General features: G+C 40.0%; 1 protein-coding gene across 1 annotated transcript in view; it reads right to left on the bottom strand.

The window, feature by feature from the left end:
• Window positions 1-16,865, bottom strand: part of ZC3H14 (zinc finger CCCH-type containing 14) — a gene marked incomplete at both ends in the record, with an annotated part of 31,301 nt that extends 14,436 nt beyond the window's left edge. The window contains 9 exons of the mRNA XM_084241332.1: window positions 4,366-4,521; window positions 5,840-5,940; window positions 6,308-6,468; window positions 6,967-7,396; window positions 7,704-7,899; window positions 8,925-8,965; window positions 11,828-11,942; window positions 16,302-16,344; window positions 16,830-16,865. Coding sequence (XP_084097458.1) covers window positions 4,366-4,521; window positions 5,840-5,940; window positions 6,308-6,468; window positions 6,967-7,396; window positions 7,704-7,899; window positions 8,925-8,965; window positions 11,828-11,942; window positions 16,302-16,344; window positions 16,830-16,865 — 1,279 coding nt within the window. The remainder of the gene's footprint in view (window positions 1-4,365; window positions 4,522-5,839; window positions 5,941-6,307; window positions 6,469-6,966; window positions 7,397-7,703; window positions 7,900-8,924; window positions 8,966-11,827; window positions 11,943-16,301; window positions 16,345-16,829) is intronic.
• Between the last annotated feature and the right edge of the window lie 411 nt (window positions 16,866-17,276).

Here is a 17,276-nt window from a genome sequence, read left to right on the forward strand (position 1 = left end):
GGAAATGAGAGAACATGGCCTTGGTTTGATATTAGACCATTATTAGGTACATTTTTTTTTTCTTTCACTGCGTAGTTTGTCTTTATTTCCTTGACAGTAACCTTGGAAATACAGAATTTTTTAACTTTGACAGACCAACTAATTTTTTTCTTTGGCTACTTACACTTTTGGTGTCAAATCTAAGATTATTTAAATTTATACCTATTTTGGGGCCTTCCTGGTGGTGCCAGGAATTAAGTTACAGCACTTTGAAGCTATCCTGCCGCCACAGCAGCATGAGTACATGCCCCGCCTCCCCCAACCCGGCCAGGGAGGTGACCCACATGGTGCAGCAGACCTCTGTCTCGTCCGCTGCTCCCCTCAGCAGTGTATTTCAGTCCACCTGTTTTATTTCCACTCTGTCCCACTCTGTCTCTTGTGAACCCTCTCAGTCCCCACACCTCTGGCCTATACCCCAGTTCTTCTATACAAAAATAAATCTTTTAAAAAAAAAAATTTATACCTTTTTCCCTAAGAATTTTATAATTTTACCCTTTGCCATTTAGATATTTAATCCATTTTAAGTTCATTTTTAAAAAAGATTTATTTATTTATGCATACAAGAACTGGGGTACAGGCCAGAGGTGCGGGGGGGCGGGGGGTTTGAGAGGACCCACAGGAAATAAGTGGGAAACACATTAGGCAACTAACTGAAACACACTGCTGAGGGGAGCAGCAGGCAATACAGGAGACGTCTGCTGTGCCATGTGGGTAGCTCCCTGGCCAGGGACCGAACTCTTGCTGCAATGGATATGGAGAGCTTCATAGTGCTGCGACTTAGCCCCTTGCGCCACCAGGGAGGCCCTTAAGTTCACTTTTACTTATAGTTTAAGGTAAAGGGTACAACTTTATTCTTTTGAAGATGGCTACGCAATTATCTAGCACCATTTGTTGAAAAACCTGTTCTGTCCCCAGTGAATTAGCTGTACCTGTGCTAAAAACCAACTGATCATAAATTTATTGGTTCATTTTTGGATTTTCAATTTAATCACACTGGTCTACATGTATATACCCTTGTGCCAGCAGCACAGTCTTGATTACTGTAACCCTGCATAAGTTTTGGATTTGGAAATGTAACTTTTACTCTTTTTCAACAGTTTGGCTAGTCTTTCTATTCCCACCTGGTTTAGGATCAGCTTGACAGTATCTGTAAAAAAGAGGTCAGACATTTTAACAGAGATTGAGTTGAATTTATAGATCAGGGAGTACAACCACCTTAATGTTAAAGTATTCAAATATATGAATAAGAAATGTTTTTCTATGGTTTTTGCTTCATTTTTACTTTGGTTTACTTGCCAAGCTACAAATAAGTTATACAAACAAAAGATAAGGATACAGGACAGTGAACACAGCTCTCTAGTCTCTCCAAAATCATTCTTATAAAAAATTGTAGCCTTTGGTTTCCCAACTAAATGTCATTCCTAATAAAGGGATAAAGATTTGCTGAAGTTTATATAAAAAACTTTACTTGTTTGTCCAATCTGTAAATTAATTCTTTAAAATTCTCTGATAAAAAATTTCAAAATTTACATAAGGGCTGTGGATTTACAGAATTTTTTAAAGTACTAACTACAGGAAGACATCTACAGTAAACAGTCCGTCTTCGGCAAATTGTCACCTGCACACCCATTAGTTCACTAGAGGGCAGCAAACACACCTTGAATGAGAAAAGGGGAAAAACAGTCTAACAGAAGAACTATCACAAAGAACTAAGGTCCCCAAAAAGAACCCGCTTGAAGCTTCCTATTGTCAATCATTGTTCCCAAATCAACTTTAGTTGCAAAATAAGCAAAGATCCTTTCACACATTCCAATTTAAGTATCCAGCAGAGGATGTTTACATACTTTAAGGAAACTGAAGCACAAAAACATCAAGGTCAGCTAATGAGTGGAAAAAGCCTGGATTAACACCAAGCCAATCAGGTTCCCAAGTCCGTATTTAGAATCTATGCTTTCTACTTCTCTCCATGATACATTAGGTGGAACAAAACACGGCACAGGGAAATTCAAGTATATTTCCTATTTTATGCATACAAGTATGTGCACATAAAGGTGTGTGTGCATGATTCTTACTAGAGAAAGCATGCACATGTACATAGGAAAACCATGCCAACAAGATTGCAGACCGGCGCCAAACTATCCTAAGTGCAGTGCTCACCTGTGTGGACTGCAGCGGGCCAAAGGAAACGGGACTTTCCTTCTAAAGATAAGAATTCCTCTTTACTAAGAACCAGACCTCTCCTGTCTGGCCCAATGCTTCTCTGAGTAGTGTATTTAGTGGATCTGCCTGTTCTGCTCCCCACTGTCTCTGGTGAATCCTCTCACCCCCTCACCTCTTGCCTATACCCTAGTTCTTGTATGCATTAATAAAACAAATCTTTGGGGGGGGGGGGAGGAAGATATATACTTAAAAGCATAAAAACAGAAAACTGAAAAAACAAAGATCAAAAAACATGAGGCAAATACTAACTGGCTATATAACATATAAGACAAAACTGACTTTACAATTGAAATACTATTAGGTAGTGATGACTACAAAGGTTTAAACATCAAAAAGAGGCAACAATTTTAAATATGTACCTACCCCAGTTCATTACTTAAAACAAATGAAACAAAAACTAATAGAGTACAGAGAAATTAAATTTGTCATCCTGCTAGGCAATCTTAGCACCTCTCAATTATTAAGTCAAGCAAACAAAAACTCAAGGTCAAGATGTGATATGCAAAATGCAATTTTTCAACCCAACAATTAGAATCTTTCTTCCAACATGTATACAAAGCTGAACTGGAAGGGATCATGCTCAGCGAAATAAGACAGAAAAAGAAAAAAAATGGATGGTCTCACTCATAGCAGGATTTTAGAAAACCGAAGTAAGGGACCAGGAAAAAGACTAATTATAATAAAGTAAAAATCAGAATCAAAATCAACAAGCAATTATAAACCAGAGACATACTATGGCAGAGAGGGGTAGGAGGAGGGATTAGGTCAAAATAAGGGTGGTAGGATCCGCCTGTTCTGCTCCCCACTCTGTTCTGCTCTCCCTCTGTGTCTCCAGTGAATCCTCTCATGCCCTGCATCTCTGGCCTACACCCCAGTTCTTCAGTGCATAAATAAATTAAAAAAAAAAAAAAAAAAAACCTTTAAAAACACTTCCAAACAACTCATGGATCAAAGATGAAAATTACAATGGAAATTAAAGCTATTTAGAATGAAAACATTACATATCAAAATTTGTGCTGTGCAAACAAATGAAGAGAATTTTACAGTGTAAATGCTTACATTTGGAAAAATGTCAATGATGTCACTTAATATTAGAGCAAAAATCAATGGAACAAAAAAATGAAGATATAAAAAGAGAATCAATAAAGCCAAAATTGTGTTAAATCTTTGAAAAGACCAGCAAACAAAACTTTTGGTCACAGACTAAACCAAGACAAAAAGAGACAGCACAGATAGTGTGAGGGGAGCAGGCCGGTAAAAGCGCAGGTGCTCAACAACTCATGCTGATGCATGTACATATATAAAATTGTAAAAGGTCGTCACAAACTTGTAATACAGTAAGCGTATTAATTAATGGCTGTTTGCAGTATCACTTTGCACTTGTGAACATATAAACCACCCTCAGCAATAAATGTACTTGATATCATCCCACATTTTCAACCTTTTATATTAAAACAGTATGTGAAACCATACAACATACACAGCTTAATGAGCTGAATATGGCAAATCACCCTCATACAACCAAGAAAATAGAATTGTGCTGGTCACCCTGGAAGTCTCTACATGTGGTCTATTATCACTCCTCTCCAAAATAACTAATGGACCTTTTAATTTAAGTCTTTTAATCTAGAATTCTCAGCCTATTTGACCTATATAGAGTCCCAAAGACTTTACCCATTGCATATTCAATGTACAATTCAACCAACAAATTCCTCTCCTGCAAGCTGGTGACTGGACCTGGACTAACCACTCAGGTTCAAATCCTCTGCTAAGATTACGGAGCTTTTATTCTTATGTCAGGAGGTACAAAACGGCCAGGCTATACCTCTATTTAAAAAAGATTTTAAGCAGGGATGGGATTAACATCAAGAGGGAAAGGAAAGGGCCTCCCTCCTGGCCTAGGAACGAAGTTGCAGAGCTATCACCACTATAGCCTGAGTTCGATCCCTGGTCAGGGAGGTGACCCACATATGGCACAGACCTCTCCTGTCTGGCTCACGGCTCCTCACTCTGTCTCTGGTGAATCTTCTCACCCCCTGCACCACTGGCCTATAACCCAATCTATTAAATAAATATTATTTTAAAAATGAAACAGCATTTAAATACCTTGACTTTTTTCGATGTTATCTTCTTTTGTTTCCTCTTCTTTAACTGGCGTACTTATTCTGGGAGTCCTGTTTTGGCCCTGGACCATTTCTGCTAGCAATTCTTCTTGAGAAGTTCGAGTTCTGGGAGCAACTGGAAGTGTCTGTTTCTGTGAGACTTTTATTTGAAAGCAAAACATGGAAATGCAAAAGCAGAAGCACATCAAAACTCAACAGCAAAGATGTCATGTTAAACATCAGTGCCTCCTTTTGTTTAGAACATGAGAATAGTTCATAAATAGCACCGTGTTTTTTCTTATGATAGTCCCGAGATGGGGACCTGACTTAGATGCCCACATGTACGTACACTAACATCTTCACATTTTAAACCACATACCATACATACACTGCAGAACCGTATTTACTTCTTAAGGTTCTGCTTCCACTCAATGATCTCATAACAATTTCAAACTGTAATTTAGATAACCTAACAGTTTCAATACTGTTTCTCAAAAAACTTGGGGAAACACCAACTAATGCAACAGTAGGAAATTTCAAGGTAACAGAGTAAAATTCTCTGTATTTCTCATTCTAAACAATAGTGCTAACAGATCAAAAAAGGGAATGCAAATTATGACAAATTTGATCAAATGTGGTTTTGCCTGATAATCTTATCTACATGCCAAAACCTGTTTAATTTTATGTTCAAGGTTAAATTAGGGTTGAGAAGTGAGGGGACAGATTACTGAGATCAAAGCTTCACAGTTTACAATTTATTCCACTTCAGGAAAGGATCACAAAAAGAGGTGCATGAGAAGGGAAAAGCAGAAAAAAGCTGAAAGAACAGCCATCAAATGCACAGCAAAAATAAAATACAAAATATTTAGAATGTGTAAACATCACAACTTATTAACAGGTTTAGACCAGCTATAGCACATGCAACAAAGCAGAAAACATGGCGGTACAGCCTGCGTCCCGTCACTTGGCTCGTATTTTTGAACAAGCATTTTCTAAGATCAGATAATAGCTGACTTATCTCCCTTGCTTCAAAATCATGTAATACCTTTATAGTCTGTAAGACTGGGGCAGGAACATCACAAATGAGTCAGTTTACTGCCTTGTAGTCTATTAAAGGGTTCTACTGAAAGGAATCAACCTGTTCATATACTAAACTTAAAATTTTTCTAACTTCAGCCTCTTAAAATTATCCATTTTGCTCCCTTTTATTTCATAAATCCATACTTAGTGTTGAATCAAATGCTGTGAATATTAAAATCCCATTTTTATCAAAACTCCCGTTAAAGTTTCTCTTTACTATAAGGCATTATAGTTGCACAAAGACTAAGTTCAAACTTGTACAATCTACTTTTAAAATCATTCTTCTCTGGTCCTCGTCTTGGTGTTGACATCCTAGAGAAGGGACAACTTGGAAGCCATCATCTAGCTTACAAAGAATTACAGAAATCTCTAATGTAAACATAATAGATTTAAATTACCTGTAGAATAGTTAGTTGTTTTCGTTACAGATTCTTGAGCTTCAGATATAGCCTTCAAAATTAGATTCTTATTAGCTTGCTTAGAAGGTGGAAGAGAAGGTCTAGAAAAGTTAGTAACAAATAGATTAAATTTTAGATCTGAGGTCTTTTTACATGCTAGCCATCCATTTTGTCTTTACTAAAGTTCTGTTAGATTTTGAACAGACCAGCTGTAGCTTTTAGGAAATGCCAACTAGATCAGAACCATGTAACTTTTTTCAATGATGAACCTGAAGCAAATCTCCCCCACCCCCACCTCATTAGTTTTTAATATTCTCTGCCATCCTCTATAATTAAAAGCAATTGTTTCATTCATTTTAGTGTTTCTCAAAAAACACTAAAGTCTACATCACATACTATTTTTTATTCTCATAATAAAGATGACTCCATCAGACAATTAAAGATTAATTTAGAGACACGTGCAGGTACCTCCTCTCGGGCTTTGCTGGCACTGACACACTGCTGGAGATGCTTCCTGTTCGGGACCCACAGTCATCATCTTCCTCCTCCTCTTCTCCATCATGATTGAATTTTTTTACTTTAATAACTGAACTTACCACCGGCAACTTTCTCTTTCGAAAGTTTTCTTCCTGCAATCAGATAAATTTAGACTTACCTAAACTCAGAAAATAACAAAGTTCTACCACAGAACGTATTTTTCTCAAGAAAAAGCCAATGATATTAAAAATTCATGGGATATTTCCTGTTTCAAGTATTATACCTAATAGCTAACCTTAGTTGACACTAAAACTAGAGTTTTAATATTTACTTAAAAACAGCGACATAAAGCACACTTTAAGGAAACTAGTAAAACTGGAGTTACGGTTTACTAGTAACTGCTGAGAAAAAAGCTAAAGTCAACCTAAAATCTCCCAAAAATTGTAAGGTAAGGTTGAAGCTGTCACAACCATTGGCATCTCAGGAAAACAAACAAGATGTAAAATACCTGTAGAAGCCAGTTGTGGCGCAGAAAACCTGACTGGTATATGTGGAGTAGCACAGAAATTACTTTAAACATGAAGTATGTGTTGTTATTTCATAAACTATTTTGTTTCAAGAATTATCAACCAGAGTTTGAAAGTACAAACCTCAATACTCATTTTTTCTGAGTTGTTTCTAAAGAAGGGACTGTAAGTCTCTTCTAAGCTGTTAAGCACTTCTGGTTCACACAAACGTCCTGTTTCATATACCCGGCTGTTCTGTATATCGAGAGGCTTGGCAGTATGAATACTGTTTTGCTGTTGTTGAAATTGCAGCCTGTTTAAATGAGTACCACCATCTGCATTTCGACTTGCAGGTGGGCGATAAATTTCAATAGAAGGACGAGAAGAACCGTATGTAAGTGTCACTGTAGGTTTTTTCTGAGATAAAGGATTCTCCTGCACAAAATTGAGGTCTTCATCAATGAGATCATCTGGTTCCGGCTTAATATCTATCACATCTTCAGATGGTGCCGGCTCCCTCAGAGGTTTCACTGTTGACATTAGTCGGGTTGCAGCTCCATCATCGTAACTCTGTCTATTTAAAAACACATATACACACAAAGTTACATCCAATTTAGAGCTGTTAACCTCAAAAAAAAAGTTCTGATAGTCTCCTTATCCACTGAAAACTAATGAAATCAAATTCCTTTTTTAAACTTTGATATACTACATTTAAAACAAGATACCTTGGTCTTATTCATTGTTTTATTCAAAAAAATGCTCATTAACTGTCTTAATGTTTCCAAAAACAACTGAAAACAGCAATTTAAAGATTTAAAACGAAAGTAAAAGTCACATACAAATACCCATGTTCCCACAGCACATCTACATGGGACTCTTACCTGACATTAGTGGTTTTCTGCTCCTGTGAACTTGTAGAAACTCTGGAATCTCTTTTTTCAGGTCTAGTGCTAGAAACTGCAAGGGGTGGCACTGCAGCTTCGTGCCTTCTCTCATCTCCCCGACTGAAACTACTCTTATTTGAAGGCACGTTACTATCAAAGATGTTGGTATCAGATGACTTTAGACTAGATGGGTCTGGAAAGAAAGAAACACACTACTTCACTACTTATCTTACTTTGACCCTTCTTCACACCAAAATTTATACTTTTTTTTTTAAAGATTTATTTTATTTATACAAGAGCTGGGGTACAGGCCAGATGCACGGGAGGGTAAGAGGATTCACCAGAGACAGAGCAGGGAACAGAACAGGCAGACAAATGAAATATACTGCTGAGGGGAGCAGTGGGCGACACAGGAGAGGTCTGCTCGCCATGTGGGTTGCTCCGAGGCTGGTGGGGATAGAACTGGCACTGCCGAGGCGGATGCAGACAGCTTCACAGCTCTGCCCTCAAGCGCCTGCGCCACCAGGAAGGCCCTGAGGCAATACATGTTTTAATGGCCTAGTATTATTCCATGCATAGTAATATAATTTACCCAATGTACTATTACTGGACTTTTAAGTAATTTTCTACTTTTTCTAAAGATTTTATTTATTTATTTATTTATGCATACAAGAGCTGGAGTGTAGGCCAGAGGTGTGGGGGTGGGGCATGAGGGGATGAGATGATTCACCAGAGACAGAGTGGGGAGCTGAACAGGAGGATTGACTGAAATACACTGCAGAGGGGAGCAGCGGGTGAGACAGGAGAGATCTGCTGCACCACGTGTTAGCTCCCTGGCAAGGGATTAAACTTGCGCAGCAGTGCTGCAGTGCCTACCAACCACTTCATAGTGCTGTGACTTAACCCCTTGTGCCACCAGGGAGGCCCACTTTTAAGTAATTTTCAGTTACAAAGTATTGAAACATCCTTGAAGCTAAATCACTACACATATCTATAATAATTTCCTTAGGTTAACTTGCATAGTTCCTCTTCCTTGTTTAAAATGTCTCTAAATCGTATTAATTTCTCTTAAATTCATAAAAATAGGTGCTTCCTAAAAATGGTCAAATTACTACTTTCAAATTTGTTTTCCCCAGATTAGTACAAATAACATTAGAAAAAAGAAATCACATACTATAGGAAATTCCAAAAATATACTGACATTTTAATAAATTTTACCTGTTGTAACAGAGCGAAGTTTATCTAATACACCATGAAGCCTGAAAGAAAAAAAAAAAAATTAAAGCTTACTTCAATCAAGATTTTATTTAAACTGGACATTTGAGGGCCCTCCCTGGTGGCGCAGGGGTTAAAGACAGTGCCACGAAGCTATCACCAGCCACTGCCTCACAAGTTCGACCCCGGCTGGCCAGGGACCTAACCCACATGGCACAGTAGACCTCCCCTGTCTCGCCTGCTACTCCCCTCTGCAGTGTATTTCAGTACATCTACCTGTTCTGCTCCCCACTCTGTCTCTGGTGAATCTTCTCACCCCAGGACCTCTGGTTTATACCCCAGTTCTTGTATGCATTAATCTTTTTTTTTTTAAAGATTTATTTATACAAGCACTGGGTACAGTCAGAAGCGCAGGCGGGTGAGAGAATTCACCAGAGCCAGAGTGGGGAACAGAACAGGCAGACCGATGATATACACTGCTGAGGGGAGCAGCGGGCGCGGCAGGAGAGGTTGAGCCAGTGGGACCCTTGCCGGCTGCCGAGGATCAAACTGGTAGCCGAGAATCAAACCGGCACTACAGAGGCTGCAGACAGCTTCGCAGCCCAGCGCTCAACCACTGCACCACCAGGGGAGGCCCTAAATAAATCTTTTTTAAAAAAAATAGACTTGACATTTGAGTCTCAAATGTCAGATAAATGGTACAAAGTGGTATTCTATGACTAATATTTTTCTACAGATTTATTTATTTATACATACAAGAACTGGGATATATGCCAGAGGTGTGGGAGGTGAGAGGATTCCCCAGAGACAGTGTGGAGAAGAGAACAGTCAGATCTACTGAAATATACTGCTGAGAGGAGCAGCAGGTAAGACAGGAGAGGTCTGCTGTACCATGTGGGTCAGCTCCCTGGTTGGGGATCAACTCATGCTGCAGTGGCTAGTGATAGTTTGATAGCACTGAGATTTTAACCTGTGCACACAAGGGAGGCACCGACTAAATAGTATTAATGTTAACTTTCAAGTTTCAGTTTTTAAAAGTTTTTAGAATAATGCTATAGAAGCTAATCAAAAATCCTATTTTTCCATCACTTATTTTCAGATCTAACCTCTATAAAAATGAGGACAAGGTTATCATGATCAGTCTTGCAAATAAATTGTTTCATAAGGACTAAAGACATAATGTTGCTTAAAGTAAAATAAAATATCACAAACACAATACACTTTATTTCCACTGATTAAGCAGTTGAAATTTATCTACTTATGAAAGGTTTCTGGGAAAAATTAATTTTGGTAAGCAAAAAAAGTATATTCCCAAAATACACATTATCACTTGACTATAACTATTACCAAAAAAACTAATGGCTTATGCAAGGATAAGTCACAACCTTACCTATAAAATATATCCTATTTTAGTGGATATGTACATCGCAAATTTCCCCTAAAGTCCTTCCAAGATGCTGTGCCTACTAAAAACATAAAAAAAATCTTTTTCTTTTTACAATGTTTCTCTCAGAAACCTAGTCACATGACAATGTCTCCAAGGACAATTATGGCAGGCCTCCACAAAAATGGGTTTATGTTTGCAGTTGGTGGGTGGCAATGAACACTTAGGAAAGCAATGTGACACCATCACTTGTATTAGTATATGTTGAAGAACTGAATTTACGGGAAGATGAGAAAATTAATTTTATTTTAAATTCAAATCCACTTAGCTGTCTGCTTGTGTAAGAATTTATCTAAAGCATTCCATCAGGTGACCCAAAGGTTGAAGAAAAAAGTCAGGTCATAAAAAATGCACGTGAAACAAAAGACTGAAGAGGTTTTTTTTTTTAAAAAAAAAAGGTACTCATGACCAATGATAATCACCCCAGTCAAAGGCACCACGCTCTTTTTTGACCTTTTTTTTTAATGGGGGCAGGGGTGGGTGGGGAGGGATAAATTCTAGGAACAAAGCGGGTCAGGTCACCCACACAGTCTATGTGCCGAAACATCTGAAGGGCTACCACACATTCAATGTTCTTCAAAATCGTTATATGGACCTAGAGATTTCCATGTGGAATTTCAAGAAAGCTTTGTAAGAGTTATAAGGCATATAATAGGGGCAAAATGTCATTAATATCATCTTTGGTTTCAAGGCAAGAGGTTATCCAGTTCTGTTTCCTTCCTTGGAGTCTCCTAGTTCTTCGCCATTCAAATTAAGCAGGTCACTTTGCTCACTCAACATCTGCCCCATCATCAAATTGCACTGTAAATGAAGTTCCCAGTGAGAGACTCTACATAAGGATGTGCCCCATTCTCAGCAGCATTATTAACCTCTCCTAGCCATGACTCTACCTCAAACCATAAAATTGAATTTTATGTTTTAGTCAGTATTCTCAACTAAAGGCATATGGGGGCTTAAAAAGATACTGAAAATTATGTTAAATTTACAGTTGAACATAAAGCTGCCTATTTAAAAATCCCAAACTTTACGTTCCATAGTTTTATAAACTGATTTGAAATTTTGTCAAGAAAACCTTGCCCCCTAAGAGTTAACTCACTGGACAAAGCAATTTTGGACATCAATCTAGTCCAAAAAACCATGGGGAAGAATGGGAGTAAGATGCAGCAACATCTTATGGGCCAGGCACATTAGCTGTGAGGACATTACATGTATTAGCTCATTTAATCCTCACAATAATCCTATAAAGGGGATTTACCATTTCCATTTAATAGATGGAGAAACCAAGGTATGAAAAAGATCCAGGATTCAACCTCAACAGTCTGGCTCCATAGGCTGTGCTCACAACCTGTCTCTCTACAATGAAGCTGATATGCCTATCAAGAACCTCTTTGATAGCAGAAAAAACACCTACTCTGTCTCATACCAAGCTTTGGTCTGAGGGGTAGATAATTCAGAAACCTACCATACGGTGAATCGAACTGTGTTGTTCCCTAGAAACAGGGACAGGTCCTCTGTCATTTGGTCCTGACTTTTCTTGTTGGCCACCATCACCATAATGTAATCAGGAAGTTCTTCATCTATTTAAAAGGAAAAGTATATAAAAACTTTTTTATGTTTTCCTTAATATTTTCTTCTACTTAGAAGTTGTCTTGTTTGAAAATACATACTTAGTTCTAAGAATTAACATGTCAGCTATACTGGAATATGTTGAACAAGAAAGTTTTCTCCATTCCAGAGGTATTTCAATTACTAGAAGAATGGGAATAAGGATTAATACTTACAAAACTAAATAATCTAAATTACAGAATCAAACTTCAGAGTGCATTTATTCCTTTAAGTCTTCCATAAAATGTTCGTTAGTTTCAAAGAGGCTTCCAGGAAGCACACTGGCATTCCTTAAAAATAACTGAGTTTTGCGCTTACTTACGTTCCAAAATGTTTAAGAAAATACTTTTATCCTTGGTAAAGCAAAGTTCAATCACTCAGGCTAACACATCTGCAGCAACGTAAATGAAAACTACCCTAAAACCCTACACATCATTGTAAAAGTCCCATCTTACAATTGGTTAAATAACTTTACTTCAACTGGTTTAGCCTCATTCCCTCCTACACAGTGATTATGACATGAGGGTTAGGGACAAAACAACAAAAAAAACCACCACTCCAGTAAGAAGAGAAGGAAGTAAAGACCGTTTATCAGGTACTTTAATCCCTACCCGCCCCCCCTGACACCTTAATAACCCATAATACATCTCTGTAGACAGAAGGTTCATTAAAGAAATACTCAGACATTTATTTCAAGGAAAAATATCGAAAATATAGTTCAAAGAAAGCACAAATACAATGAAAAAGCCCCATCTACAAAGTGAGAAATTACAGTATTTGATGGAAACGTGCATATGACAAAAGAGACAAATAATCAAAAGTCATTTATTATTTTCTTTGTAGACTTATCAAAAGGTTCCCACTGCTTTCAGGGAATTACAGTCAATACATCCGCTAGTCTACTTATGCAAAGTGGACTTACTATAAGCCACCCTGGTAAATCAGGAAAGGTCAACAAAAAAGCTTAACTACTTTAGCAATCCTGACGTTTTCCTCCCTCATATCGTCAGTGACAAACACAAACAGTGTTTTCTGTCAATATACATTAACTTGCATTTTCTAAAATTTTATATGAACATGACCACTGGTTGCCTGGTTACAGAGCGGGAGGCCAGGGACAGGGAGCTACAAAGGAGCTCCAGGATACTTTGGGGGGGCAATGAATATGGTCATTAATTTGATTAGCGTACATATCAAGACACAACAAAATGTTATACTTTAAACGTGGAGTTTAATATACAGCAGTATCTTAAGAAAGCTTACTAGAAATTTATATTGTTTTCTCACTAGATACAAATGGGAAATAATCTAACAAAAAATGTGTTCACAATATATTTTCTACATAATTCTAATCTATTTCTCAAGTTCACTTGAAATCCACATACTGAAAATTTTTTTTAAGATTTCTGCTTGTATTTCTAAATGTAAACTGTTCTGAATCATACTTTGACATCTCACTAAAATGTTCCATTTTAAACACACACGAGTAAAAAGGGTTGTTCACCATTGTATTGCACCCAGTGCCTTGAAAATAAATATTAAAAGATCGTATTCATAACCTTAAAGGTTTCCAAGACTCCTTCCAGCACACAGAAAGGGATTAGAAATTCACCCTTTTCATTGAGAAGGACCAAGTACAAATAGTTAAGTGGCAAGCTACAAACATAAATTATGTATACTTTTAAATAGAGCCTAATGGTGACCTGTTTACTCAGTTAACATTGATGGAAAAAAATCATGCTTTCAGCTATGCCACTGGGACACTTGGTATTTACCACATTAGAAATTACTGAGAATCTTTTATTTTTTTTTAAAGATTTATTTTTATTTATATATACAAGAACTGGGGTGTACGCCACAGGTTTTGAAGGTGAGAGGATTCACCAGAGACTGAGTAGGGAGCGGAACAGGCAGATGCAATGAAATACACTGCTGAGCGGAGCAGCAGCACAGGCAGGAGAGGTCTGCTGCGTCATGTGGGCCACCTCCCTGGCTGGGGATAGAACTGATGTTACAGTGGCAGCAAGTAGCTTCAGAGCACTGAGACTTTAACCCCTATGCCACCAGGGAAGATCTTTTAAAATACTTTAACTCACTTATAATACATCTATCACATTTTAACCATACATATTTATGTTAATACAATTAAAATCAAATTTTCCATAACAAAAAATTAGTGCAAAAATATAAGGTTTTTTGGTTTTTTTTTTTTTTTTTTTAACTCTCTTCACTATCTGGTTAAAACAGTTGGGGGTTCTAATTTCTGCTTCTACACTTATTCTTCTCTGATCTGCTGTTCTGAGTGAAAACTCAGGAAAAAATCTGTTCTTACACAGATAAGAAATTGCAAAAGGAGTATTTTACTAGCCTTTCCAAAAAGTGTATATATTCTTCTATAATACTATGCCAAAACTCAACAGACAGTTGCTTAAAGGTAAGCAGCCATTTGGAAACTAAAACTTATTAACAAGTTTTACATACTCTTTTATATGAAAACCCATTGATTCATCCACACTTACAAAGGATCTGTTATCCTTGTATTAACACCTTGAATTGGTCTTTTGGAAAAACTACTCCTTTGCTGAGCTACAGAAACCATGTGTTGGTACATTTCATTACACAATATAAAGAATCCCTTGCTAATATCCCATTAGTTTTATCAAAAATCCCTTTTTTCCCCTTGAAGACTTATTTTTTATGCGTATAAGAACTGTGGTCTAGGCCAGAGGTGGGGAAAGGGGAGGGGGAGGCATTTCACCAGAGACAGAGTGGGGAGCAGAACAGGCGGATCTACAGAATCACACTGCTGAAGGGAGCAGCTGGTGAAGACAGGAGAGGTCTGCCACCGCCATGTGGGTCAGCTCCCTGGCCTGAGAACAAGTCATGCTGCAGTGGTTGGTGATAGTTTGACAGCGCTGAGACTCCTGTCCCACCAGGGAGGCCCAAAAATCCTTTTAAGTACTGGGAAGTTCTTAAAATTCATAAAGGCAGCCACAATTTTCTCAAAATCTTCATTACGCTCAACTTTTGTCATTAGCAACAATACCAACCTGGTCTTTGACTTTGCTCATTTTCAAGGGAACATCTACAAAATACCCAAATGTAACTAGTTTATCAATTCTTTAAAGTTAAAAAAAAAAATTCCGAGAAAAAGATGACTTGTGAGAGTTATATAAACAACTGGCAATTAAAATCTGAGATTAAAAAAGGAAAAAGGTGGTTAGACCAGTTCACACAAGTCCTTTTCCTCAAGGCAATGCATCTTGCTTCAGTGAAGGGCAGAAATACTCATATTTTCTCACACTGTACATTAAGATGTAGGCCAGGGTCAGAGTTAAAAAAACATTTTTACTGCTCCTTCAATGACATTCTTAAGCAAAACAGACTTTTAAAAAAGTCTTTGGAAGGAAAGGTGGTGAGGAATATGGTTTCCTGTAGTTTAGTGTAAGATGCTAAATAAAAAGTTTTATCCACCACTTTCTGCAGAATCTAAATGACAGCAAACCAAAACGGTTCTGTACCATCAGTATTATTTAAAGATAAGTTTGACTTAAAAGAGGCAAGACCTTGAGGTCTCCTGCATCTAGAAAACTACTTAGAACACACCAGAGCTTTGGAGCCAAACAGACTCAGGTCTTCAATCCTAAGACCTTGCTCAAATAAGCATTCAAAGCCTCAGTTTCCCAGCTTGTGCAGCTGGAGACAGCACCACTTACCTCCCCAGTGTAATCCTGGGGATTACACGACCTAACATATATACAAGGTTAAGCACGGTGCCTGGCCCACAGTGAATACACAAATTATAAATCATTTAAAAAAAAAAAAGTGACGAAGAGGACACATTACTGTAGGAGATGAACGGGGCAGGGGTGTCAAAACATCTGAAAGTGAAACTCACTGAATCTTAACAGAGGCCAAATAAATGCCAGAAATGATCACTCACTCCTCTGCCTAACAATTCTGGAAAATGAAGATGAAGAGAGTGAGAAAGAACAGAGAATTAAAAAAACAAAAAAACAAAAAAAACAAACATCAAGAAAAACAGGACGCTGAACAGAAGGTAGCTCTGTTTGGAAAACCATTTTCAAAACCTTCTGAAAAGGGGGTTTAAAACAAAACACGAGGCCGCTTTCAACGAAAGCAATTTAAGGGGGGAAAGAAAAACAAACCAGGGATCATCAGCCTGGAAGGGGGGGTGACAGGGGAGGGGGGATCTCGTCAAAGTCAAAAACTACGTCGTGGGGTGGGGGGGAGGGGAACCGCATCCACTAAAATTTAATCCGCTGCCAGGTCTAGACTATGAGACGCACGACGACGACGACAAAACTTACCCACGTAGGCTCCTAATTCCTGCAATTTCCCCTTAATGGCACTCTGTGGGGGCGAAGACAAACATGGGGGGGTGAGAAAGCCGGTCGCCGCAAGACAAACCGACCCGCCGCGCTCGGCTCCGTGGCGGGGGCGGGAGGCGTCGCGCCCCCTCCCCCCTCCCCTCCCGACCTCCCCTCCCCGGCCCCTCCCCCTCCCCGGCCCCTCCCCCCCCCGCCGCCCGCCCGAGCCCCGACCACGGCGCGCGCCCGCCGCACCCCCAGAGCCGCCCCGCGGCTCCCGCCGGCCCCCCACGCCTCCTCCCGGCCCCCGCGTCTACGCCCGCAGCAGCGGCCCCTCGCCCTCCGCGCGCCCTGAGGCGAAGGGGGCGCCCAAGGCCGAGGCGGCCGGGCCCGGAAGACGCCCCTCGCCGGCCCGCGGCCCTCAGCGACCAGGCCGCGGCGCCCAGGCCGGGCCCACCGGCCCCGTTACTCCTAACAACCGCGCGCGCGCCGCCGGCCGAGCCCCCGCCCGCCGGCCCCGGGCCTCACCCGGATCTTGCGGCTGATCTCCGTGCCGATCTCCATGGCGCCGCGGCGGGCGGCGGGCCCAGAACCGCACGGCGTCCGCTCCCGCCCGGCCACCGCCGCCGCTCCCGGCCGCACGATCTGCGTGACCCGCCCCCACCACCGGCTCCGCGCGTCGGGGCGACCGAGTCGGCGCGCCTGCGCCTGCGCCTGCGCCTGCGCCTGCGCGCCCCGGGCCCGCGAAGCCGACGCTGCGGCGCCCTCTACTGGCGTCCGGGCCAGAGGCAGGCGGCTGCTTCCGCGGCCCCGCGCCGCTCGCGGATCCCGGGGGGCGGGGCCTGCTTCCCTTGCCTCGCCCCCACTGACTCATTTTACTCGCCTTTGGAAAATAAGGATAAATTTAATGTGCAGCGGAGAGGTCCCTGACTTTGGTTTGAGATGAGGGTTCGAATCCAGCCTTCGCTTACTGAG

Source organism: Talpa europaea, assembly GCF_964194135.1.
Source record: "Talpa europaea genome assembly, chromosome: 8".
NCBI classification, from domain to species: domain Eukaryota; kingdom Metazoa; phylum Chordata; class Mammalia; order Eulipotyphla; family Talpidae; genus Talpa; species Talpa europaea.